This window comes from Mycteria americana, chromosome 2 (assembly GCF_035582795.1).
Source record: "Mycteria americana isolate JAX WOST 10 ecotype Jacksonville Zoo and Gardens chromosome 2, USCA_MyAme_1.0, whole genome shotgun sequence".
Taxonomy (NCBI): domain Eukaryota; kingdom Metazoa; phylum Chordata; class Aves; order Ciconiiformes; family Ciconiidae; genus Mycteria; species Mycteria americana.
Window position 1 is genome coordinate 6,929,031 of NC_134366.1, and position 24,855 is coordinate 6,953,885.

Below are 24,855 nucleotides of genomic sequence, written 5' to 3' on the forward strand. Positions count from 1 at the left end.
AAGCCATATGCATGTTGACTGGCAGGAACAAAGTGACACAAAAGACCCTAATATTAAACTCTTGTTGTTTTGCAAGAAGGCATTATAGATAGTTATTGCAACCCCTACAATACAGGTGAAGCTGTAACAGAAGGCAATATAATTACTATCTTACCCATGGACTTGTAAAAATTGTGATGAAATGCTGGCCATCAGAGTCAGATCTGGTAACATTTTGTGCCCCTATGGCATTTGATTTACACAGGGCTAACCAAGACGCAGGGTAGTGGAGCACCAGACTGTTTGTGTGATGGGTGACTGTACCTACTTTTATATCTCATCTCTCTGGAGCTGATGCAAAGCCTGGCATGTGCAGTCACCAGCTATGTACAGAACTTCCAAGCAGTGGAGGAGGAAAGTCTCCTCCTTGCAGAGCAGCTAGTGGGACACAACAGTTTGGTGGCTGTTTGAATCCCACCGTGAAATTTAAGGATGCTCAAAGGACCCATTTATCCACGCAGATATTTCTCAGGAAATTTTTCCGTTGCTCATTAGGCTTCTCATAAGGTGCAGGAGGATTTCCCTTCCCTGTCTTTCCATACACAGGAACTTTGCGTTTCCTTTTCACAAATTTATTGATAGCTTATCTGGGAGATGCCTTACAGAAAGGGACTGGACCTAGCTCTTTGGAGACAGCCCAGCATGAAACCACAAAGCCCTTCTTCTTCCCCAGCTTTTTACCATCCCCTGTGGTTATATTCAGCAGTATTGTGGCCAGAACAGCCATATATATGTTTAAATAAATAAAGAGTTGTAGACTTAATAGGTAAATAATCACTTCAATGCATTCCAGTGTTTAGTGTAGTCTGCAAAGGTTTTATTTGTTTTCTGTGGGGTTTTTAGCAATTAGCTTTGTGATTGATTTGCTTCTTTGTAATGTGTTAAGAATGCCTAAAAGGCCTGAGCTGGACTTCTGCTTATTTATTTAATGGTACTTTCTATTACTTTTTACCACAGAAACAGAGACCATCAAGTCTAGAATAACTCAGAGGATGTACATTTTTAGCCTCATTCAGAAGAAAGCTGTTTCAATCCTTATCAAAGGTTTTCTCACTCCCAGACTTTGATTAGTCATTGAAATTGAACACTTGTTAACAACAAGAGGAATATCAAATCAGAATAAAATGTATCACAGGCTTTAAATATAATAATAGCTGTATGATTTGTGCCAAACTGTGTGAAACAGCCAGACTAGAAATCCCTTCTCATTTAGTTACCTGGTTTCTGCTCTCGGCTCTTGGGTAGTCATCATCTGCCTGTTTTTCCCAGACATTGCAAAGCCTTGCAGACAAGGAAGAACCTAGGTTTTTTTCCTTTAAATCTAAGAGGAAAAATACCTCCAATACAAACTTTGACTTTGGTTTTCTGACCTTTTTTTAAAAAACAATATAAAGTAGCAGAAAAAAAGCAGTTGAGTCTAATTTTTCTTTTCCTTTTGCAGATGTCTTTCAAAAACTATTAAATCTGTTGTGATTTCTAAAGGTCACCCATTGTGGGGAAAGGATGTGGGTTCTTGATTGATTTAAACCATTTTAATGCCACATCACTGCCAAAAGAGGACAGTCACACCTTTCTCCTCCCCTTGCTGTGTTCCTGTGGTTTGATTTGACCATACAAGCAATGGGTTTTCAGCTGGACGAGCGAGCAGAACCAGCTCACCCAGAAGGTCCAGGAGCACAAAAGCTGGCAAAAAGACAGAGAAATAACATGTGGCTGAGAGGGATGAAACTACCCCTTTCAGCAGCAACCTGGACTTAAAGGGGCTTGTGTCGAGTGTGGAGCCTCAGAGAAAAGAGTCACACATCTGATGTGTGTCCATCATGAAGGTCCCCAAATTAATAACAGTGGAATAAGCAAGGTTGGTTAGAAGTGATTATGAGGAGTATGGATACAGACAGATGTGTTCTTCTGGATTTACCTGGAAAATTAGGTCCTTTAGGAAGTGACTGCCCCAAGGTCTTTGTTACTTTTAGGTGGGTTTCCAAAAAAAAGCAAAATTGGGATTTTTGCATTGAAGTAGTTTGGGGTACAGATGGTTCTCACATAATTTTAGGCATTTTTGTTTGGAGGCTGGAAAGACATAGTTATTTCTTGGGAGCAGTTTGGTTTCCCAGAGATCTCAGAGCAGTGTAGATGTTTGTGCAAAACCTGTGCATGGAGGACTTCATCTGATATTTTGAAAGCTTGCTAGCAGACACCTAATACCGCAGTTCTGTTGTCCAATGAAGGAAAATGCACAGAGAATGCATCCTGGCTTGAGAGAGGAGGCTGTTTATAAACTGATTGAAATAACAGCCTTGGCTGAAGTTTTCCTGTTGTCAGTGCAGGTTCTAATTATATAGACTAAAACCGTTATGCAGCATTCCATGCCCATAAAGGAATCAGAAAGGAAAGCATAAAGCAATTCTGCTAATCATTATCATTCAGCCATTAACTGTCTTTTTTGGCTTTTCTTTTTCACCATTTAACACAAATTATACTTATGAAGCTTTTTCACCTCTTTTGTGCTCAAATAAAATGAACATATAAAAGTTGTATTTTTAGGTAATTTTTTAAAAGCACCTTTAAAAAGCACACTGGAACTTTAGCAGCATTTTCAAACTGACTTATCCACTCCCCTGGTTTTGTATGTGGGCCTTTCGGAAGAAAACAGATGCTTAATGCCTTTTTGGATTGCACATCAAGAACAGAAACCCTATTAATAACCAGTGATACTTTGGCTCTCAAGCGCTTAAATCAGCTCTAAATATTGGATTTAAGCTCTTTCATCTCTTAACTGCTTTAAAAGGTATTACTTAAGATACTTCTAAAATATATTCCAACCTAAGTTAAATGAAGATAGTGTATTCTTATCCATTTGAACTTGCCAAAATGGAAAACAGAGTAAAAATCTGAGCATATATATAATACTAGACTTTTACATACTTAGTGTGATTCTTCATTTTTTCTTGTGACACTTTTAAAAGGTTATTACTTTCAGAATAGGCGACTGTCTGCTAAGTGCAGGTCAACTGGCAAAAATCCCAAAGTGTGTAATTCGCCAGCCTGTTAGGAGAGAAATATTTTTATCCTAAAAAAAAGTTTGGGGTAATTCAGGGGCCTTCCTCTGTGTTATGAGTCATTTTAAGTGTTCTCTTGTCATATAACTCAGTGTGAATTGACTGTTACTTTACTGCTTGTGACTTAGAGCTTGAGGAATCACACCAGAAATGTCCTCCCTGCTGGAACCACTTTGCTGTTAAATTTCTCATTTGGGATTGCTGCCCACTTTGGCTTTTAATCAAGAAATTTGTCAAGTTTGTGGTAATGGACCCATTTACCGACCTCACCATCACCCTTTGCATTGTGCTGAACACGCTCTTCATGGCCTTGGAGCATTATAAGATGACAAAGGAGTTTGACCACATGCTTTACATAGGCAATTTGGTAAGTCAACACGAACTTGAAGTGCTACCTGAGGAGTCTATTTCCTGCTTTTTAAAGTTTTGGCTGTGGCTTGGGAAGACCCCGTTTTGATATGCTGCCAGCATCGCTTTGCCTATGGCATCTCAAGAGAGTCCACATAGTCACCTCTTTCTGGGGGTGAAGAGAAATGAATGAAGGACAAGGGTCTATTTTTATTAAACTAACATATTCTAATGTTATTAGAAACCATTAAAGCCATGTTTCTGGGCTGTTCCAGGTAGGTTTCTAGTTTGTATCAGTTTAAGAAAATGAGAGAAGAGAAAAGTTAATGAGGTTTATTTGGGATTTCTTTTAAAGCAATGATAAGGCATCAGTTCTTGGTGACTAATAGTGACTTTTAAGTTAAAAGAAACCTACAGAAAAAAACGAGGCAAGATCTTGGAGGGAAATAACATGGTGTTTGAGTGTATCTAGATATGGATGCGGGAAGGTGCCTATGGTACATTTGCTGTATGTCCCTCTATGTCCTGCTGTGCCTCCCTGCCTTGTCCAGCTCTGTGTGCTGGGTCCCATGCAAACCTCAGGACAGAGGGGACATGGAGCAAAGCAAGGCTGATGCTTCGAGCAGAAACTCTTAATGAGCAAGCTGGAGCAGCCAGAGCGAGAGCTGCAAAGTAAGCAGAGACAGCACTTCTCCGAGGAAAAGCAGAGTGACAGATCTACAGCCAAGCTGCAGGGACAGCAGAAAAGCCTTTCCAGAGGCAAATACGGTACAAATACGGTTAACCCAGGGGGCCTCTAGAATTCTGCATTTACTACATAAGGGAAGCTTTTTCTTTAATCACCTTTCTCTGTGTTTATGTTTAAAAGTTACTGTGTTTTACTGCTTTAAAACTTGATGTTTAAAACCCTTTTAATTTTAGAACAGTCTGTATTGGAAAAGGCACATGCCATCTAGCTATGACGTGGTGGAATTGCCCCTAAAATCTAGTGGTAGAAGCAGAGATATCCTATAGGATACCGTAAGTAGGTCTGGAGTACCCTGCGACATGGATATTGCTAAGTTTGAATTTGAGAAGCACATAGCAGAGATGAGATAGCCTTTCCAAGCTAACCAAGTTACCTTTTATTTCTATAAAACCAAAGGCTGCAGTATCTCAAAGTGGGATTCACCTTGCCTAACTTTAGGAATTTACAATGGAGGAGTCTCTGTTGGAGCTCATTGCTTTTGGCCCCCGTTTAAAGTCAATGGAGAGTAATGGACAATTTTAAGGCACAATTAATGTGATGTTTTAAAGACATTTACTTTTGGATAAGGTGAACTATGTTCTGGAAGCCTGTGACTGTAGTGACCATCGACTATACTGGGAGTATGCAGAGACACTACAGATGTGATGTCTGACTTTAGTGAGAAGCATCCTACACTGGCAGGTTTAGGTGGGTAGTAGCAGTAGTCAGACTTTTTGTATCAGGCCTAGAATATGTGGTACATCACGTATGGATTTTTTTCTTTACCCTGGTCTTTGTTGTTCTTAGCTCTGGGCCTCCTTGGGCAGGCTGAGGTTCTTCTCCTAGGCTGTGGGACCAGTCTCCAGTTTTTCAGCTGCTGTGTCGTGGCAAATCTCCCTCTGCTGTTGTGCTAAGCAAAAATCTCTTTGGGTCTCTCTTGCTTCAAACCCATGCTCTTGCCCTCTGTGGAAAGCAGTAGATACGGATAGCTTGAAAAGTCATCTCACAGGACTATATCCAGCTCCACTTTGCAGCCAGCCTTCCTTGTTGTTGCTCAACAATTCGTGGCCCTCTGAGATGACTTAAAAAAACCTCCTTCGGACCCAGTATCCATCAGAGCAGGTGGAAATGCTGCTGTTTCCCACTCCGGCACTCTGAAAAGTAAATGCGTCTGCTCCTTGCTCTGCTTTTGGCAGATCAGCTTCTCCCTTTGTAGACCACAGGCAGTGAAACCTTAGCCCTTGGCATCCCTCCCGCCAACACAGCTCCTGCAGACCTGCTGGGGATGAGCAGGGCTGTGCCGGGTGCCAACAAGGAAATAGAGACAACTAGCAGGGGGAGGAATTGCAAAGCAAATTTTGCAAAATTTTGCAAAAAAATATAATTACCTCACTGTGAGTTTCTCAGCATTGCCTAGAGCTATTTCTCCTCTTTGTGCTAAAGTGTAAAATAAGCAAAACCGCCTGCTAATATTTTTTGTAGCGGGCTGATGGCATGGGGCTCCCCTTCCCCTGAAATCCCAGGATGGGTTGGTGAGAGGCCAGACAGTCCCAGCTCCCCCTCACCAGCTTTACTAAATCCCTGCATAACTGGATTGATTGGGAGTAGAGCAGGTCAGAGAAAGGTAATTCCATTTTGTGGAGGATTTTGCAAAGTCATTTGTAATGAAAATTGACATTTTTTGCAATCCCCTGTGAAAGTGAAGGGAGTCCCAGCTCCAGGGCAGGCTGCCAGGTGACTGCATCCCCTAAGCCACAGGCTGCCAGACCGCTCCTCTGCCCCCACACTGGCTGGCTGCCGTCTTCCCATTGCATCTAACCCTCTTTGAGTGATTATACTAGCATTAAATGGGGGAGAATATTAAAAACGGCAGATCTTTGACATTTTTTCCTCAAAACAAATGTTTCTAAGAGGAATGAAAGAATGAAAGTGGAATATGGATTGGCTTTCCCCGAGAGGGATTCATCGTCTGCTGCCAGTCATTGGAGATCTCCCGCACTGATTGTCCATCTACGTCCTGCAGCACCTGCTACCTTCAGAATCCTTTAGTTCATCCCTTACAGGAATCAACATTTTCAAATGTAATCAGAAGGCCAGCCAAGCACATGTACACCTTTACATGGGTCACCTGCCTGTGCAGTGCCACCACTTAAAAAATAGGTAGATAGAGCAAGATTCTCCCAATTTTTGTTTTGCTTTAGAAACGGAGATACTGTTATGCAATATTAGAGCTTAAATAGCTGAAACGATAGATAAAAGAATTTTTTTTAAGACGAAGTCCTCCAAATCAGCAGTGGCATATTTAGCACCGATGGGATGTTACGTGACTTGTTTTCTTTCCAGCCTTTACCGTATTGAGTATCCAGCTTCTTGTACAAGCGCAGTCGCTGAGTACCAGGTGCTGGTGATTTGACAACTGCCGTTTGAAATTCGTAGCTGGTACACGTACACAATTCCTGATGCCTTTAGGAAGGCTCAGACATTTTACTATCTTACTGTGACATTTCCTTCTCAGAAGGCTATTGATTAAAATGATTCAGGCAAAGAAAGTGATCCTCCTGAGTCATTTCTCAGCAAGATGGTTGCATAATGTACGCAGCGTGGTATCGTGGTTTTTAAGGCAGTCCCCTGGATACAATTTCACAGACATCCAGTATTGTCTTGTTCTCTGTCCTAAGGGAAATTGGAGCATTCTGGTGGGAATCTTTGGTATCTCTGACCACCATGACTCAGAAATTGTTGGCTAGTTAGAAATATGAGACAGGTCATTTTGTTGGGTACTTGATATGAGACAGTGATGGGATGACAGTCCAAATTGTTGCAGCGGAAGGTTTTATTCCTGATGAGAAAGAGAAGGTGTTTTACATAAGGACTTGTGTAAAATGGCCGCTTGGAAGAATGCATTCCTGAAGCATTACAAAGTAAAGCCAAGCCTTCCTTAAATGCAGGCTATGATAATTTATTTTTATTCCTTAATATCTCAATTATATAATCTTAACTTTTCCCTTCCACATCTTGATGGGTTTCTCATCTTTGTCGACCAGAGTTGATCAGTTTTGCTGGGATACTGCCGTGAATATTCAGCTTATTGGAAGGAAAACATTTCTCCTTGACTGTACATTACTAAGATGTGAGCTCTGGATTCCTCCCTCTGTTTTGACCTACACAGTGCACTGATATTGGCTGTTTTCTGGAAAACCATGTGCTTTAATGTATAAGTGCAACAGAGAATTTTTCAGAAACACAAAGTTCTGTGCACCTTGCGTTGGGACTTGGAATGAACATAGAACAGTATATGAAGAACTTGATGCCCTCATTTTGTCATTTTAAGTTGACTGTAGCCTTGCGTTGTGCATTTAAACTGGTACTTAAGCAGGGCATACGAAAGGACAAGATCTGATTCTCTGAGATATTTTCAGGAATATGTTAAAACTGAATTTGCTGCCAGCAGCCTTCCCTTTCCCTCTCCCTCTGCCTCATAGGTAATATTTATATGTTGTTTTAAAGAAAAATGTTCCAATTAGAACTTCCACCATATGACATTTGAACTGGGTCATAAATAAGCAATGTGTTCCCAAGATGCTGTGAAAAGAAAATTGCTGTGACTATTTGTAAAAAAAGACTAGGACTCAAATCAGAGTTTCTAATCGCCTTCGCTGCCAGCAGTAACCTCAGAATGACTGGAGGCTTGCGTTGCCCTGGTATTGATAATAATAACAAAATAAAAAGGGATAATACAGCAGGTACACTACAACCCAAATACCCCTTTAACACTCCCACTCCATTCATTCGGGTTTCTCCACTGAAATGAATAGATTTAACCTTTATAAAAGGCACCTTTACACTTTCTTTTTTACCACTGGGATTATTCAGATGACAGAAGGAGATGGAAATGTATGTTCCAATCCAGAGCTTGAACTCAGATGTCATTGTACGTTTACAGCAGTATCAAATATTATTGTGAAAAGACTAGACAAAGTTATAATAGTGATAAAAAATCAGCCATGAAAAAGAAAGTATTTACTTGTAAAATGTTTTTGGCTTTCCGCTGTGTTCACCTGTATCAGTGGAAAGTCTGCAAGCAAGGAGGTGAGCTTAAGAGGTTACTTTGACTTCATATTTTCTTTCTGCAGGTCTTCACTGGGATTTTTACCGCAGAAATGATCTTCAAAGTAATTGCCCTTGACCCCTACTACTATTTTCAGCAGGGCTGGAATATTTTTGACAGCATAATTGTTATACTAAGCCTGATGGAACTGGGTTTGTCCAGCATGGGAAACCTGTCTGTTTTACGCTCCTTTCGACTGGTAATGGCCTTATTGTGTTCTTACCCCTCTTCTTTTATTACATATAAACTCTGACATGAATGCAACATATTTTCTTAAAAACGCATCTACTGATAAAGACTTCAATTGCTGCAAACTCCTGAACAGTACGTGACACTAATTATAGGCTGCGGGATAAATGGAATTGTTCCAGATTTACATCAGGGTAAATGAGAACATAATTTGATTCCTTCTAGCTGTGCCAGGTACTTGCAGCACACTTAAAATGTTTCAATTCCAATTTGTAATAAAAATCTGCCATTTTATACCTGTACACCTGTTAGCATAGTCAGCAGATAATTGATAGCCCAAGAAATGCAAGAGCCAGTAACTTGTCGTTTTAGAAGTTGTTATTCCTAAATTATATTATAAACATGCCACCATTCTTTTAAATGTTGTCAAAAGAAAATGTCTTTGAATTATTCACGAAGTGATTTTTTTTTTCTAGAACTCATCAGCATAATATAGCATCTGTCTTTCACGGGAACTCCTTAGCTGTCAGCTCCTTTGTTATGCACAGGATAGTGGTATTCTATTAATGAGAGACTGTTGACATATTGGAAGAGAAAAGTAGTTTCTTTGCCAGCCTGACATTTGTGTTGCACTTCATGTACCAGGATGTCCATGCTAATCATTCTGGCCATGATATGGCTTCACAACTTGGAAAGACCGGGAAAATAAGCCCTTATGGTTACATTTAGTGGAAGACTTTTTTTTCCAAAATTCTCTGTGCTGCTCAAAAAATGCAAATTTTTCACCGCTGCTGCTACGTCCTGAGAGTCTCCTATCAGTTTGTGAGCAATCCCTCTTCAATAGGGCTCAAATTAAACCTTCAGTTGAAAACACAGCACAAGGGCTAGGAACCATTTACATCCTTAAAATAGGTCTTAAGTGGGATGTGGGTTGTGCATAGACTGCGTGATCCTCAGCACAGAGGTGATTTTCACCCTGGGAGCTAACAGCTAATAGCATCTGGCTGAGGCTTGCTCTGAAACACAGAGGAATTGCTTCTCTGTGTGGGATTGAACCCTAAACCCCTTCCCCCAGATGCCTGCCAGGCTGTTTAATTTGAGGAGGAAAAGCAATGTAAAAGAAAATATTAAAACCTGAGATTTCCTCCTTCCATCCTCTCCCCCCCCATGATATTGAGGGAATGAGCCTCTAAAAGCACGTCTATCTAACAAGGCAGAGCATAGCTCTGGAAAGGTTAATTCTCATCCAAGAAGCCCAACTGATATTTTATTAATAGATGAAGTGAGGTTAACAGGAAGTATGGCTAAAATCACCTTGTACTGCACACACTGTGGCATTTAACGTCTTTCACGTGTTACCCGCTTTAATAATTCATCGGCTGAAATGTCTGTTGCTTCTGTGAACTGACACTGTTGTTTATGTTTTGTTCACAGCTGCGAGTCTTCAAATTGGCAAAGTCCTGGCCGACCTTAAATACGCTCATTAAAATCATTGGTAATTCAGTGGGTGCCCTCGGTAACCTCACTCTTGTGCTGGCAATCATCGTCTTTATTTTTGCCGTGGTAGGAATGCAGCTTTTTGGGAAAAGCTACATGGACAATGTGAAGAAGATAAGCACGACCGGCAATTTGCCACGGTGGCACATGAACGATTTCTTCCACTCATTCCTCATCATCTTCCGAATTTTGTGCGGGGAGTGGATTGAGACCATGTGGGACTGCATGGAAGTAGCTGGGCAGCCGCTGTGCCTTCTTGTCTTCTTGTTGGTCATGGTGATAGGAAACCTGGTGGTGAGTTCTCGAGATGTTTTTTTTCTCCCTTTCCTGGTGGATGTGTGCAAAGGTACCATTTTTTTATGCAGAAATGGCAAATATCACATTGCTCCATGGCTTTAATTCGATGAACCAAGTTGTCACCCAGACAAACTTGTTCATATCCCAAGTACAAAATTGATAGCATTGCATTACCAATTAGGAATGAAGGCTTACTGTTTTTTGCAGAAAAACAGATAATGTTTTACTACAAGAAAGGCACATGGGCTGGTTATAATGATTTTATTCCTTAAGCCATTCATGGGGCTGAAGGGATTCCAGATCTCTTTTCTATACAGGAGTGAATATCACCTCAATGGTCACTATGTTGAGAGATATTTTTATTTCCCTTCATTTTTGGTCCAGAACACATGAACCTTACAGCTAGAACAGTGTCTTTGAGTGAAGTTTCGAATGTCTTTAGCCTGCATGTTCTAGGAAGCTGCAGGTTGTGTTTACAGTAATGTCACTTGCTCGCTTGCTTTTTTAATATACTATCCCATAAGCATGGCTTACATAAGCTCCGAACCTATTAAGACTGAATTGTATTTCCCTGTTGACATCTTATGGAGCGCTTTGCTGGCTTGCAGTCATTGTGGAAATGTTTTGCCTGTTCAGCTTACAGAGCATCTTTGACATTGTGGCTCTAATGGGCTTACTGTTTATGTAGTGAGTTGTTTAATAGTAGATGCTGCTATAAAAAATGTTGGGGTTTGCTACCAATTGCTTTTAGTGGTTGTTTTGCTTTTAAGTACCCAATGTTTTGGTTCTCGGCTGCTGGGATAGAAAAGTTCTAGAAACAGCTTGTAGAAAAACAGAACGCATTGTTTTGTTTACATTAATTTATATTTTAATACTTAGTTTTGCACTGAAAATGTTGACTGCAAGAGCAAATTATATTTGGGGTTTTTTTATAAAAGTCAAAAGATTAAACTATGATTACTCAGAAAGTGGCAGATTACTTATGTTTTTTTCCCTAACTTCCCGTTTCTATAGATTTTTCTTGGAACTAAATGTGATTAGAGGAGTTGGGGCAAATTATTACTTTCTGCATATCTTTTGGGGGAGTTTAGCCTGAGATCCAGAAAGTTAATCTCCCCTGCCATTAAGCAATGGATTCTGTGTATGATAATGAAACCTGAAACTAATATGTGGTACATTCTGGGGAAAATGTTAACATTTGAAACATTCATGGGTTATTGAAAGATGTGAATTTGCAACACCTGATACCCTTGGATATTAACACCCATCCGTGTGCATAAGTTCCATTAAATATAAAATCTGATTCAGCAGAGATTGCACTAACATTATCTACATATGTTTAACCTTCAGTGCTCAAAAAAGACTTTCCCAGATGTAAAACCAGATATTGAAAACCTCTGTCAGCCTGGATAAGCTGAAGTTACTGGTCAGCTGAAAGCAAAAATGCTATCCTTTTCAGCCAACAATTCTGTAAGCATGCGGCAATGACTGGTAAATGGGAATGATTATTGTCTGTAGATCACTCAAAAAAAAAGAGGAAATGATTCATAGGTGTGAAAAGAACAACAGATTCTGAATCGTGAGACTCATCCAGTGCCAACTGCGTTACACGGAGATTTCATGATGTTGATTAGCAGGTAGAGAGAAGGTCATCTTATTCCTCTGGCATCAGCAAAACTCTTGTTTTCTTTAGTGAGAGTGGATTGAATTCACAAACTCACTTACTTGCTGAACATCATCAGACCCAAAAATTCTGGTAGCCAAAAAGCACCACAAACCCATTAAAATAAGAAGACTCGAGCGTTAAATCTTTTGCCTGTAACTGGGTTGCAATCTGTGCCAGCAGAGTTTCTCTTTTAATTTGCTGAGATCGTCATTCCTCCTCTGCATTTCAAGAGTCAGTTCTGATAAGAAAAATATTATCCTGAGGTTGTATCTCATTTGGACTCTGAATGCTTTCTTAGTCTCTGAAGGCACGGAGGAAATCCTGTCCTGTTTTTCCCTACGAAGCAGACCTGCACGCTCATCTAGATTAAATACTTTTATCTGTCGCATAAGCCAGTACTTATGGTAGTGTCTGTGGTCACTTCCCCAACTGCAAGGCTAAGCGTTACAGAGCAGACCTGCTCTTTAACTACTGTAAAGTAACGGCTGCAGACTTGTGTCAGAAGAGTTACAACCGCTGCGATTCTGTGGTATGTTCAGTGATTTGGTTTGCATGTCTTACTGAGCTTCACTACATAAATTCAAAGGAATGGCAGAAGAAAAGCAAGGAAAGTTAATAGGTGTCGTGGGCAACTTCATGTTATAGAGCAGTCCAGCTGTTGAAAGGAATTCTAGTAAATCTTATATCTCTGGTTTATATTCATATATCCTGAATATGTCTTGGACCAGTGCAGTGCCATGTGAAACTATGTTTACTGCTGCTCAGCTGGTATTTGTGTCATGTTCAAAGAACTAAACTTTACAGCATAGTTGGAAATTCAGTGCCGTGTAACTGTCTTTTGCACGATAATACCGTGCTACTATTGTCAGAAGGCATTTTTAGAGTCATTGAAGCTGCTTTGGAAGGTAAAGCCAAACCAGACAGATAATAAAATAGTTTCTGCCTCATTTGTAAGAAAGAGCTTCTGAAATTACTAACTGAATAATTATGCTAACTGTTAAGATTTATAAAGGGCTTAACATATTTCCTACATACGTTTATGTTACTGAGGTTAATAAGGAAAATCACCGAGACAGGAATTATTAAGAAGATGTAGGGGAATTTGGGTAGCAAGGCAGTCCCTGGTGCCCCCTGCTCTGGCGGGTCAGCTGATGTGAGAGTCGAGCGTGACACCAGCCACTTCTCAGGGGACAATTGCATGTAATGGGCGCTAACAACCTGCATAAATAAAACTGACACTTCAATCACAGAAGGAACAACCTTCCAACCTCTTTGTGTGAGCATGACGTACGCTGGCCAAGCCACCCTTTTATTCTTCTCCCAGCCACTTGGATGAAGCCTGTTTTTTACCAGCTTTTCCTGAAATGCCATCAAGTGAAAGGCAACTTGACGCACAGCGGAAATGCACTCACTGTCTTTGCTCATGCTCCGATTTGGCTGTGTATGACATAGCACCCACAAAGCACCGATTAGTGTTAACCCAAGCTAACAGCCACAGTGCATTAACTCGCCCTCAGGGCTGGGTTTCTGGACTGCCGTTGTCTCACCTCTGCCTGTTTTACATGTATCCCTTAGTACTTCCATGGCACATACACCACCGTTCCCCAGTCCACCACAAGCTGGTAATTCACTGCTGAATTTCCATGGTGGATTTTGTCTTCCTGGAGTCACAAGCATGCCAAGATGTAGAGTCTGTAACCAGGGAAGTGACATCTTCAGAATTTTCCTGAAAGGTGAAATATAAGGCTGGAAGTGCTCTTTTAGGATCAGTCCTAGGCGCCTTTTTTTTTTTTTTTTTTTGCCTACTGCCCATGGAAATGCTATTCACTCAGGAAAATATTAATGACGTTTTCTGAGAACACAAAGGTAGAAAGTACCACCAATTTCTAAGGTATCAGGCTATCCTGTAGGAAGAATTGCATAACCATTATCGTTGAACTAATGCGTGATGCATGGAATTATGCAATACGAAGTGTAAGGTCATGCACTCAGCCCTGTTTAAGAATTTATATTATGATCAAGTAGCTTACCAACAGAAAATATTTGACAGGATAATAAAAGTATACGTATCAGTCACTGTGGACATCTACATCTGAAATAATTGCATGGAGATGCTTTTGTAGTCAGATGTGGTTAATGGAGTCTGTGAAGTCATAAAATATCTTACCCAAAAAGACATCTAAAATACATCAGATTAAAAGACCCTAAAAGTACCTGTTTCTGTCCCTGAAGTGTTGAGAGGCAAACTCTCCTGTAGATATCCCCATGTACATATCACTCTGGCTGACTGAGCCAGTACGATGTACCAAAGTACCAATACATTGCACCCATTAGAAAAGTAAATGAGATTCTAATACGTATCACGAAAGGTAATTACAGAGGAGAAAGGAGAGTATCAATGCTGTTGCACAGTGATCTGCAATACTGGATGTGCAATACACGCCATTAATGACTGATGCTCAAGAAAGATTAAGTACTGCTGGGAAAAGCACAGTATGGGAATATGAAGTTGATGAGGGAAATGCAGACCTAGGCATGGGAGGAGAACAGTTTAAGTAACAGGATACTGCTCATCCCAAAACAAAGGAGTATAAATCATTGCAGGTACCTTTAGGCTGGGATTGGAAAGGAGGCTTCTGACTGTCACTGCAGTGAGGTTGTTTAGGAGGACTTTCCAGCAAGACTGACTAGCCCCAAACCAGCAGTGTGAGATGGAGCTTGATTAGTTTGTGAAGGAAACAACCCATGTTAACAGGGGGCTTGAATTGGTGACCCAAGAGGACCTTCCAGTCCTGTCTTCCTATAGTAACTTGAGCGCCTGGCAGCCGAGCTGCTCAGCACGGTTTGGATGAGATTTGAAGTGGCCTGCTTTGGTTAAACCCAATGGAAACTTTTCTCTGAAAAAGTCAGACACCTGGAGCCCGTCCTTTTATTCTGCTTCCACATCTCAGGAAACCTTAATGAATATTTTTTCTGTTTTAACATGGCCCATGACTGTACACACAGAAATCTGGAAATGTCACATTCTTGGAAAAAAAAGGTTTGTCCCTCCCTACAAATCAGTGTAGGACAGTTCCTTGAAGAGGTGTTCTGGGAAAGTGCTGCTAAATCTCCATCAGGTTAAAATCTGTGAATTCTCAAGCTGGTCAGACACCAAGAAAAACTCATTAGGCCTCATTCACCATCATTTTGATCTTTAACAGCCACAATCTGTTGATAAAATGGCATATTACCAGAGCTGTTCTGACAGAGACATGTCTCTGCAACAGGGCAAGAGAGAAAGAAATCAAGTTACGGGAAATGTGAGCAATGCATAACTTCTTAGTACTTCCACTTCAGCATGTACTTCCACAAGATTCTCCCTTCCTACCACTAAAAGGTTGTCCTTTTAGCATTAGCTAAATGTCCATTAGCACCACCAATGCAACCTGGATGGGAATAAATGTCCTAGAAAGGGGAGAAGGGCGTGAGGGATGAAGGGCCATTTAGCACACATCTTGGCCTGATGGATGTGCAAGAGAGACATTTGGGATGGGGAGAGGATTGTTTGGGTGGGGAAGAGAAGTGACTATAGGGATATGGAGTCACCAGCCCTAGAGGTGTTTAAAAGACGTGTAGATGTGGTGCTTAGGGACATGGTTTAGGGGTGGACTTGGCAGCGTTAGGTTAACGGTTGGATTCAGTGATCTTAAAGGTCTTTTCCAACCTAAATGATTCTATGATTCTCTATGTGAAGCTTAGTCTATGAGAAGAAATTCATAGCAATTTCCTATCCTGAATCACTTTCCTAAGTGACAGACCCTAAGTAACATAAGGAGTCATTGGGTCCCATGTGGCTATCTAATACATAGTAGCTACGGCTGTAATCCTACGGTTAGGTAAAGTCACTTTCTATGTGTGCCTGCAAATTTTTGTCTATTCAGACTGATTGTTTTCTTTCCTGCCTGTTTTTTTTAACATTAAGAACAAAGTAAAGGCATGTGATAAATGTTTAATTCTGATGAGCTTTGTTTGCTTTTTTTTTTTGCTTTGTTTGCTAATGTTGCCTTTAGTTTGGTGTTTGCAGTCAAGCAAACAACAAAAACCTCAAAAAGGAGGTAGCTGTGGTGTACAGTGTATAAATATGTAAGATGGGGCTACTATTTGGATTGTATGGTCTTCAGCACGGGGGATTTGGTTATGTATAAAACCATTTCCTAGAGTTAATTACTGAGTGTTGCCACCTGAGCACCACAATCTCTAATCGAGGAACATAAGAGGGACTGTATACGGCCACTGTGTAGGCAGACTGGTAGCCCATCCTGGGGGTATCCATCAGCTAGCCAACTGTATGGATGTAACAAGCGTTTCACAGGCAAGGGACTATCCCAGCTGGAAGTTTGTGGTCAGCGCAGGGTATAGAGAAGTTTAATAATATGGAGCAAGATGACCTTTTCCATTTGTCCTCAGCGCCACAAAATGTTCCTGGGCACATTTAATTTAGTAGTGGAGAAGTAGCCATAAAGTCCTGTCTCACCCAATACTGATACATCTCCATCACTGCAAATTTCTCAGCAGATCACAGCCAGGCTTGAAAGAGGTTTATGGTAATGTGTCAGATTTTCTCTTCGTTTAAATGAAATGGATATAGAGAACTATCACTGTCCCTTGTGGTAAAATCACAAGTAATAGCAAAATAGCTAGGCATCTAACAGGCCTAGGTAAAAGTGGATTACAATTTTACATTTCAAGAGCTCAGACAGCAAAAGCATATTATAATGGTCAAAGAAGGTCTTCAGATGAGACTTGTATTTCTGCCTGACATGAAGGGACTGTCACTGAGGAAGCTACATCAAGACTGGTGTTTTTAAATGACATGAAGCATTACACCAGGAGTTTTCAAGACCATGAAACTTTTTAGAGGGTGATTAAGAGTTGCTCTACCCCAAAGGAACGAGGCCTTATTCATTAAGATTTCTTGTGCCAATAAACAAATGAAAATGGAACACTAATGACATATGATAGCACATTTCCAGCTATCTCCTTATTTTCTTTTCATATTATATACAAATCTAGAACTACTGAAGCCCTGTTTTCATAGTTTTTACTGTCTATCCCTAGAGAAATGTACAACTCAAGAGTTGCAGCCAGACTTGCTGCCCTGAATCAAGTTAATTATTTTTGCATTTAATGACAAACATGTTCTTATTCATGGGGGCCACTGAAGACATCCACTCTGTGAATAAAGGTTAATCTCCTTGGAGGGAAATGTAGTATTTATATTGCATCTGATGATTAATATAAATGAACTGGAATTTTAAAATATTGTGTGCCTTCTAATTGCAAATACTGGGTTAGATCTGCTTGCTGGAAATTAAAGCAAGTTTGGGGAGTAGGTATTACAAGTCCGAGTTACAACATTTTAGGGTTTATTTTTTTTAATTTTCATATGACAGTAGAGGTCTGCGTCCTCAAGCTTTGTATATTGTACTTCTACCACCAAGCAGGTGCTCTCCTTGGGGCCCACCAGTTCCACTTCTTTCCGAATGGAAGGAAGAGGGGATAAGATGCAACTATATAAAGCTGGGGAGGAACAGTGTTTTTCAAGGAAATGTGCATCCACAGGAGGTTCAAAGAGAAGCTCAGGTTGTCCCAAGTCTTGCATGAGCACTGCCTTCCCTCTGCTCTCTCTGCACCCCCATGTTCGTGTCCTGGATGCCATCGTTCACCTTATCTGCTCTTTCAGCAGCTCTCAACATTCTGGAAATGTGCATCTGTGTTTTGGTTACATCAGCTGAGAAGGCCACTAGACAAACAGGCTAGAATAGGCATGTCAGTAATAGTCATTGTCAGGACACACAAAATCTGCAAAGCGGCAAGCGGAGTGCGTGTGGGGTGCTGTGGAGGAGCAGGACTCATCAGAAAGCTGCAGGAGCCGTAATGAGACCTGAGGTAATACTGTAGTCGGGGGCTGGAGAGTTAGAGGGTCCAGAAGAAGCCAGGGAGCCCAATGGATCATTAGTGAGAAGTGGAAGTGTCATTTGAGTCTGTCTCATCAACTCGGACACTTACATAAGGGAGGCGAATTTTCTTTCTCGAGTCACATGCAGCTTTGCAGAAGAGCAGCCCAGAATACATGAATAAGCACATTTGGGGACACAAGCAAAATAGAGTCAAAACAACTGTCAGCGTGTTACCATCCTTTTTGCTTCCACTGATGTATGCTTATGGCTGGCAGCAGGTACATTTAGCATGATACTGGAGAATTCAAACCTCAGAGGAAAGTAGCTAAACCCCAGCACACTTCCCAGCTTCTCCCTTCATATTTTTCATGCCAGCTACCTGCATAGTCCATGCGTCCCAAAGCAATTTTTGCTATTTGTATTCCCCATTATCCATCCTTGCTTGAGCAGTGTCTGGGAAGCAGAGCACTCAGAGAGCTGATGCTTTTGAGCAAACATCTGGCTATATCCACTTAAGTATTAAACATCCCCAAGAGTAATGAAAGGTCCACCAGAAACAGATAGCATCATGTGATGAATCAAAAAGATAAATCCTGACACCAATCATCAATCAGTCCAGTTGCCTCTGATGACTCCTAGCAGAGATGGAAAGCTTGCATCCTCGTATGCGTTACTTTAAAGACAAACCTTTTGCCTAAGACTCCAGACTTTAAAAATTGTGTGATTTATAAGTGCCCACATAAATAACTATAATTTATTTTGTTAGGTAGATATATCCCACTCTCATGTGTAACACCAGATGCTGGCGCTAAAAAGTCTGGGGAAATTAACCTCAGGGTATTTATGATGGACTGTCAAAGACTGCTGGGTTTCAAAAATGCCATTGTATGGTAGATTAAGTAGAGTCCATTCAAAGCTGGGAGGTATCGGGCTGCTTTGCCCAAAAGATGTGAGGGAAATGCACCTGAGAACAGATGGGAGGAGAAGCTACTTTCAAAATGTACTCCTAAAAAATAATCTGCTTCCTTCTGTCACTCCAGATTTATGAGTTTCTGTATCCTGCCACAGGCTCAGTTGTTTCTTCTGAAGAGTTGAATCTTGGCACTTGGTGACTAAATGCGAGCATGAATCTTGTATTAGGGGACAAGTGTGTTCCGTTCCTGTTTTCAAGGTACTATGTGGTGCCCGTGTTAAATATATACTAAAATCTGCCAATTTTTTCCCTGCAACATCCATCCACAGGAAGGTAGATCTTTTTAAATACAAATAGCCAAAATTCTAATAAAAGTTGGCGTACAGAAGAGGAGTGAGCTTTTGTTTGTGATGCAGCTCAAAGGAGGCTGAAAACAAAAACTGGACTAAGGCTCTTTTTTCATCTGTGAAATAAAGAATTCCCAAAAGCAATAATTCAAACCAGATTCATTGGTGGGCTGTGACAGATTTTGGCATTTGGTGCAGATTTTCATTGGTAGAATTGTAAGTATTGCTTCTTGATCTACAAATGAGTCACTGGGATGTATCCGAGAGGAATAAAATCTAATAATGCTAGTGCTCTTCCTTAGGTATGTATATAAGGGAATATGAAACTATCTCTCATTAACCTTCATGGGTGTGAGACTTATTAGAAATACGGAGGAAGAAAAATGCTAATGCATTAGTTCAGTCAACCTGTCCCTTGGAAACCATCCTTATGCCTTTTGTTCTAATTGTGTTTCCAAGTCAGAGATATTTCTCTAAAAATATTGCTTAAGCATTGACTCCGTTATATGAACTGCTGACAAGATGAAATATTTTTAATAGGATCCACCATATATATATATATATGTACATATATATATTTTATTTGTGAAGATGATACTAGTGGATTGTTTGTTGAGATTTGGTTGTAGTCCGGGGATTGAAGAGGAGCTGAGTTTTCAAAATAAAAACCACAGCCCTGTTAATATAGTAGGCATCAGTAGGGTAAAATACTGCCCATTTTTTGTCCTACATCTGTCCTTGGTTAATAGTGTAAGTAGTGTTTTGTCAGTGGTTAAGTTCTTGCTAATAGATGGGTAGTTATTAAAAATCTAGAAGACACTGAGTCAAATTTAATTGGACAAGAGTGTGCAAAGGTAGGTACAACTAAATGTGTCTCTTTTTATTAATGTTACTGTGCGAGTTGCCTGGATGTCATTGAAAGGGTAATGACAACAGAATTCTTCCTAACATGTATTGAGGGAAGGACAAGGTTTTAATATTAAAATAGACCAGGTGGTGCAAATTTAATACATTATTCATTACTCCTAGACATCTTATACTTTTGTTTAAAAAAAAACGGTTAAAAATATTATTTTTTCCCACCAAAACTAAGCACTGAGCAGTTCATTCTAACAGTTGCCTCTAGAAATAGCTTGTTAAAAGGGATACGTGAAACAATCAGCTAGTCGTGACAGCCTTAACCTTCTTAGGAGCTGTATGATATTTAAAAGACACTGGAATTTATCCCATGTATCCCATTTATTCCATGTAGAGCGCATATTCATATCTGCATTTCTCCACCTAGCACACATGTGGCGACGTGGTCTGTGGCTTCCCAAGGAAATATGCTGAAGAATACATTTGGAAACCCAATGTAGTACACAGGATTAGATGCCAGTTTCCTGCCTTTTTGGGTCTTATTGAACAGTAAGAAGTTCCTGCGGTCAAAGAGGTCCTGCCTTTGGTCTCCTGCTACCATCCCACATTTCCTCCTGTTTGCAAAAGTCAGCTTGGCTGGCTCTTACTCTGTTACACTCCTCTAAATCCAATAAAGCCACTGGCTCACATTTGCCAAGGAGAATCTGCAACAGATACGGATCTACTCCATCAATTTTGTATCACTGCAAACGGTGCAAAGGAAAGGAGAATCAGACTTGTTGGGTTTTTTTATCCCTGTTAACATTTTTATTTCTTTGCTGCTATTTAAGTGTCTTTTGTTCTATTTCCTTCTCTCTACATTTCATGTGTTATCTTTTCTTTTTCCTGTTTTGTTTGGGTTGTCCCTAGCCAGATTCTTGTTTAAATTAGTTCTCATTGAATATGACCCAAATCTGCCCTTCCTTCTACCTAAAATGTATTTTCTTTCTTTTTGGTTAGCTCTGGCCTTGATTATAGTAATCCTCTCTTTGACATTGCCACATATCTCTGCTGTAGTCTTCCTGGTCTCATGCTTTGAGCAAATCTCCTCCTCTTTAAACATTGCTTTGGCTTTCTGCCTTTCATGACATCTTCTGCAAGCTCCATCTCATCGTGTATCTTGACTTTACCCTTCCCAATGCACGAGCAAATTCAAAGTCTCTGTTCTGAAGCCATTTGAAATTCCTGTAATTATTTCAATGCAAAAAATGGTTTTATTTTTTGACCAAGCCAATTTTTGTGCAGAAGCTCTGCCTTCTGTGGGTCATAGTCATATTTTCTCAGGAAAAGAGTACATGCTAACTGAACTTAGGGTTTGGATTGAAGTATACTTGATATTTTCCATGCTGAATTTTCATGGAGATGAAAAGAGGCACTTACATTTGTCATTGGGGATGGACATTTTTCAAGCAGCTCTATTCTCAGTTTGTCCCCTTTCCCCTCTGTTTGCTGCCTCCTCCCCACCACCAGTTCCCTTCTCTTTCTGGCCCCCCTCACGTATACTCATTTGTTGCAACCACACAACTAAGAGTACTCTTATGCTCCTTGTGCTACAAACTCCTTTGTATGGGTGTTTCTTCCAGGAGGACTTCCATGTCCCTTCTCCTCTTCTGTAATTCTCATCTCCCACATTTAGATGTCATGCCATCCCATTTCTGAGAGATTCAGCAAGTGCAAGATGCTTCCGGATGTCTCTCTGCTTGAAAACGCAGGCAGGTGGCTGCAACTATAAACTGGCCAGGGCATGAACTCAAATATTATAAGTGTCCCTCCTCTGTTTTGGTGGGACATTCCCTGGCCACCCCATCCCAGCTGGTGCCTGGGCATCCAGGGGACAGCCCTGGCTGGGGACAGCAGCCACAAAGCCATCCCGCCTGGGGAAAGAGCAGGGAAGAGAGGTCAGCTGCATACCCTCAGGGGTGGAGAACAGGCCTTGGCTTGTCTTTGTTTACTACTGCAGAAGCAATTTTTAGATCATAAAATGGACTAGCTGCCTAGCTCTTGGTTCCTTTCTTCTCTCTAGCAGACTGGCAGTGAGCATAAACTCATAAAAATACTCTTATGGACGACTTACATCACCTACTTTCTCCTTTGCTTCCCCAATTTTATGTCCATCCTGCACTAAAGAAGATTTTGAGTAACCCCAGTTGCTGGGATTTCAGTCAGGCACACAGAATACAATTAACAAATAAAATAATTTTCAAATTTCCACATCAGCAGAATAATTTTGTATTTCTTGATATAAGAAGGTAGTCAAAGATGAGGTCATCATGCCTGGAAAGAAGAGTTTGCTTTGATCATGGAGTTGAGCACAGACTTGATTTGAAGGCTGCTGGTAGCCAGTCCTCCATGAAGTGCTTTTCTTATGTTTTTAGTAATGCTTCTCTGCAAAACACAGTTCAGAGCCAGCTTTATCCCGTAGACATACACTGCAGGAAGAAAGGACATCCACTGCCTTCCCTTCCTTGCAAAAGTACAAGGATATCTCCCTGGGGCTTTAGGAAGCACTAAGAAACCTGCGGAAGTAGCCACAGCTAAGCCAGAGACCAAAGGGGATGGGCTGTTGACTGGGGACACCATAGGAGCCAGGAGCAGATGATGGCAGAGGAAACGGGTCAGGTTTTGGGACAGCAGTGAGGCACGTGTGTCACCACCTCCTGCCTTGCAAATACAGGGTGGCTCTCATTTTGGAGATGTAACTGGCATCACTGCTGGTAAACCCTCCTGCCCTGTTTCTTTCATTAAAGACAGGGGTTTGTCCTGCTTTTGAGTCATCGGTCTTCTCCAGCAGAGGTATGTGAAAGCTGGAAGCCCAGCTATGTGCTGTGAAGACAGGAGATTTTGTACTGTGCAAAATTACTAGCAGAAATCTATTTTGTAGCTTTCCTGAAAGATGCCCACCTGGCTGGCAGACAGCTCTGTCACTCTGTTCTGCCCTCCCAGGACTCTGCACTTGCAAAATGTAAAAAATCAGAACCTCCTTACACCCCCCAAAGTCACTAAATAGGCATCCTTTGCACATTTCACTTAATAGGAAAGTGCAGTTCCGTGATGGAGCCCAAGTTATAATATCAAACCTGGGAAATGGCTTAGAAAATAACTTTTAAAGGAAATAGTGTTCCCCTCCCTATTAAAAAAAATTAAAAAGAAGAAAGCATGCTAGTATTAATTATTTCTTGACTCTCTGATTTAATTTTTGAGTCTCTGAGCCTACCCTCATATTGATTTTGCTTTGGTGTAATATATTTGATGCAGGGAAGTCATTCCTTACTGTGGCCACTTTCACTGGTTTTCTTTCTCTGCTATTCTCTTTCCAGGGTTTTTTTTATCTTTTCGGTTCTCTGTGGCTTACCTTTCCGCAGATGTTTTCTGCCATGTGTGAATGGGAATTAACTCTTTCTCTTGATCTCCAGTCCTGACTGCCCAAGGGACATGATAGCCTGTAGATGACTGAGTGCAAATCTTAGCACAGTCTTTGGTCATGGCTGGGTGTCCCCCTCTCCAGGGAGGTGTAGGATCTGATTTTTAAAGGGATGACTCCAGGGATCCCACTCTGCCTTGACAGGGCAGTGTCCTCCACATAAGCCCAGCCATGCAGGGTTAGGCCTGGTGTGGTCTCTGGGTAAAACCCACAGAGCTTAAACTTCCAAACTTAGGGTTTTTTCTTGTGTCTAGTCATTGTATAATAATTGGTAGAGCAGCTGATGAGGTGGTGTTTGCATATGAGTAGTGAAAATATTCCAGGGATAATATGTGTGTTTCTCCCCTATCATCACTCCTTGCTAGGAGCAGCAATAGCAAAGACCCTCAAGTGTGTACAGTCAGTCCAAGCCTGCGCAGTCTGTCTTGCTCTCTAGTTGTCTTGACATTCTCATCATCATGACAGCTAAACGCTTTTGTTGACTGAGCACAAGGGTTATTGTTCTTGGTTTGTAATCAATAAATTTTCTATAGTTTTCCTAATGCTTTTGGGGTATGTTGAGCCTTTAAACACCACAAACACAGCTGTTTTGCTGGGAGAGGTTTGCAGCTGGACTTGTCTGATAGCACTGCTTGTCCGTCTGGACAGTGGTTTGAGAAGTCCACAGCAGCTCTGATGGAGCTCTTGCTATGTTGGTGAATTAGTGTTGTTTCAACATCTGATGAAAAACCTGTGGGAATATGTCTGCTTTTAGGCTGTGGCTTTAGTAGTGGAAAGAATATATCCGCCTCCACTCACCATCCCACCCTCCTCTCTCAAATCAGCCTTGGAGAATAAGATTTTCAGATCAGGAAGCACTTGTTTTCCAGAGACTAGTCTTCTGATACTTCTAAGGGACTTACTTTCAAAAAACACTGAAAGTCATCAGCTAAAATAAAAAAAATCTAAATTCAATTCAGTAGTTCTTGACCAGCACTTGGAGTGGTACGGTCTGTGTGCACATTTATACCCACGTAGGTGGGTAACAAATGAAAAAGACTTGGTAACATGAGGGATCCACCAGGCTGTGGTAAGAAGTGTCATGGGTTGCCTCAGATCTGTGTTTCAGGGTGACAAGGACATAGGTCCCCTCATTCTGCCTGCTTTCGGGGTGCTGCAAAGGCTGGCTGCGGGAAAGGAGAGGGAGAGGCTAGTGGCTGGTCCTTGCAAGACTGGAGCTGGAGAAGCATCAGCCTCCCCTCTCAGTTCAGCCTCCCTCTCTGAAAAGGCATTTTCATCATGTGGTCCAGCGTGTCAGACTGGCAGCAAGAGCAATGTTGACGTGGTGCCCTTTGCCTGCCTCCTCCTCTCAATAGGATGTACCCATGCCAGGTCCGACATACCCCGCGCTAGCGCAGCTTTATAG

General features: G+C 41.1%; 1 protein-coding gene across 1 annotated transcript in view; it reads left to right on the forward strand.

The window, feature by feature from the left end:
- LOC142405259 (sodium channel protein type 5 subunit alpha-like) overlaps positions 1-24,855 on the forward strand; it is a 222,068-nt gene that overhangs the window by 117,073 nt on the left and 80,140 nt on the right. The window contains exons 14-16 of the mRNA XM_075492326.1: positions 3,227-3,465; positions 8,307-8,480; positions 9,905-10,261. Coding sequence (XP_075348441.1) covers positions 3,227-3,465; positions 8,307-8,480; positions 9,905-10,261 — 770 coding nt within the window. The remainder of the gene's footprint in view (positions 1-3,226; positions 3,466-8,306; positions 8,481-9,904; positions 10,262-24,855) is intronic.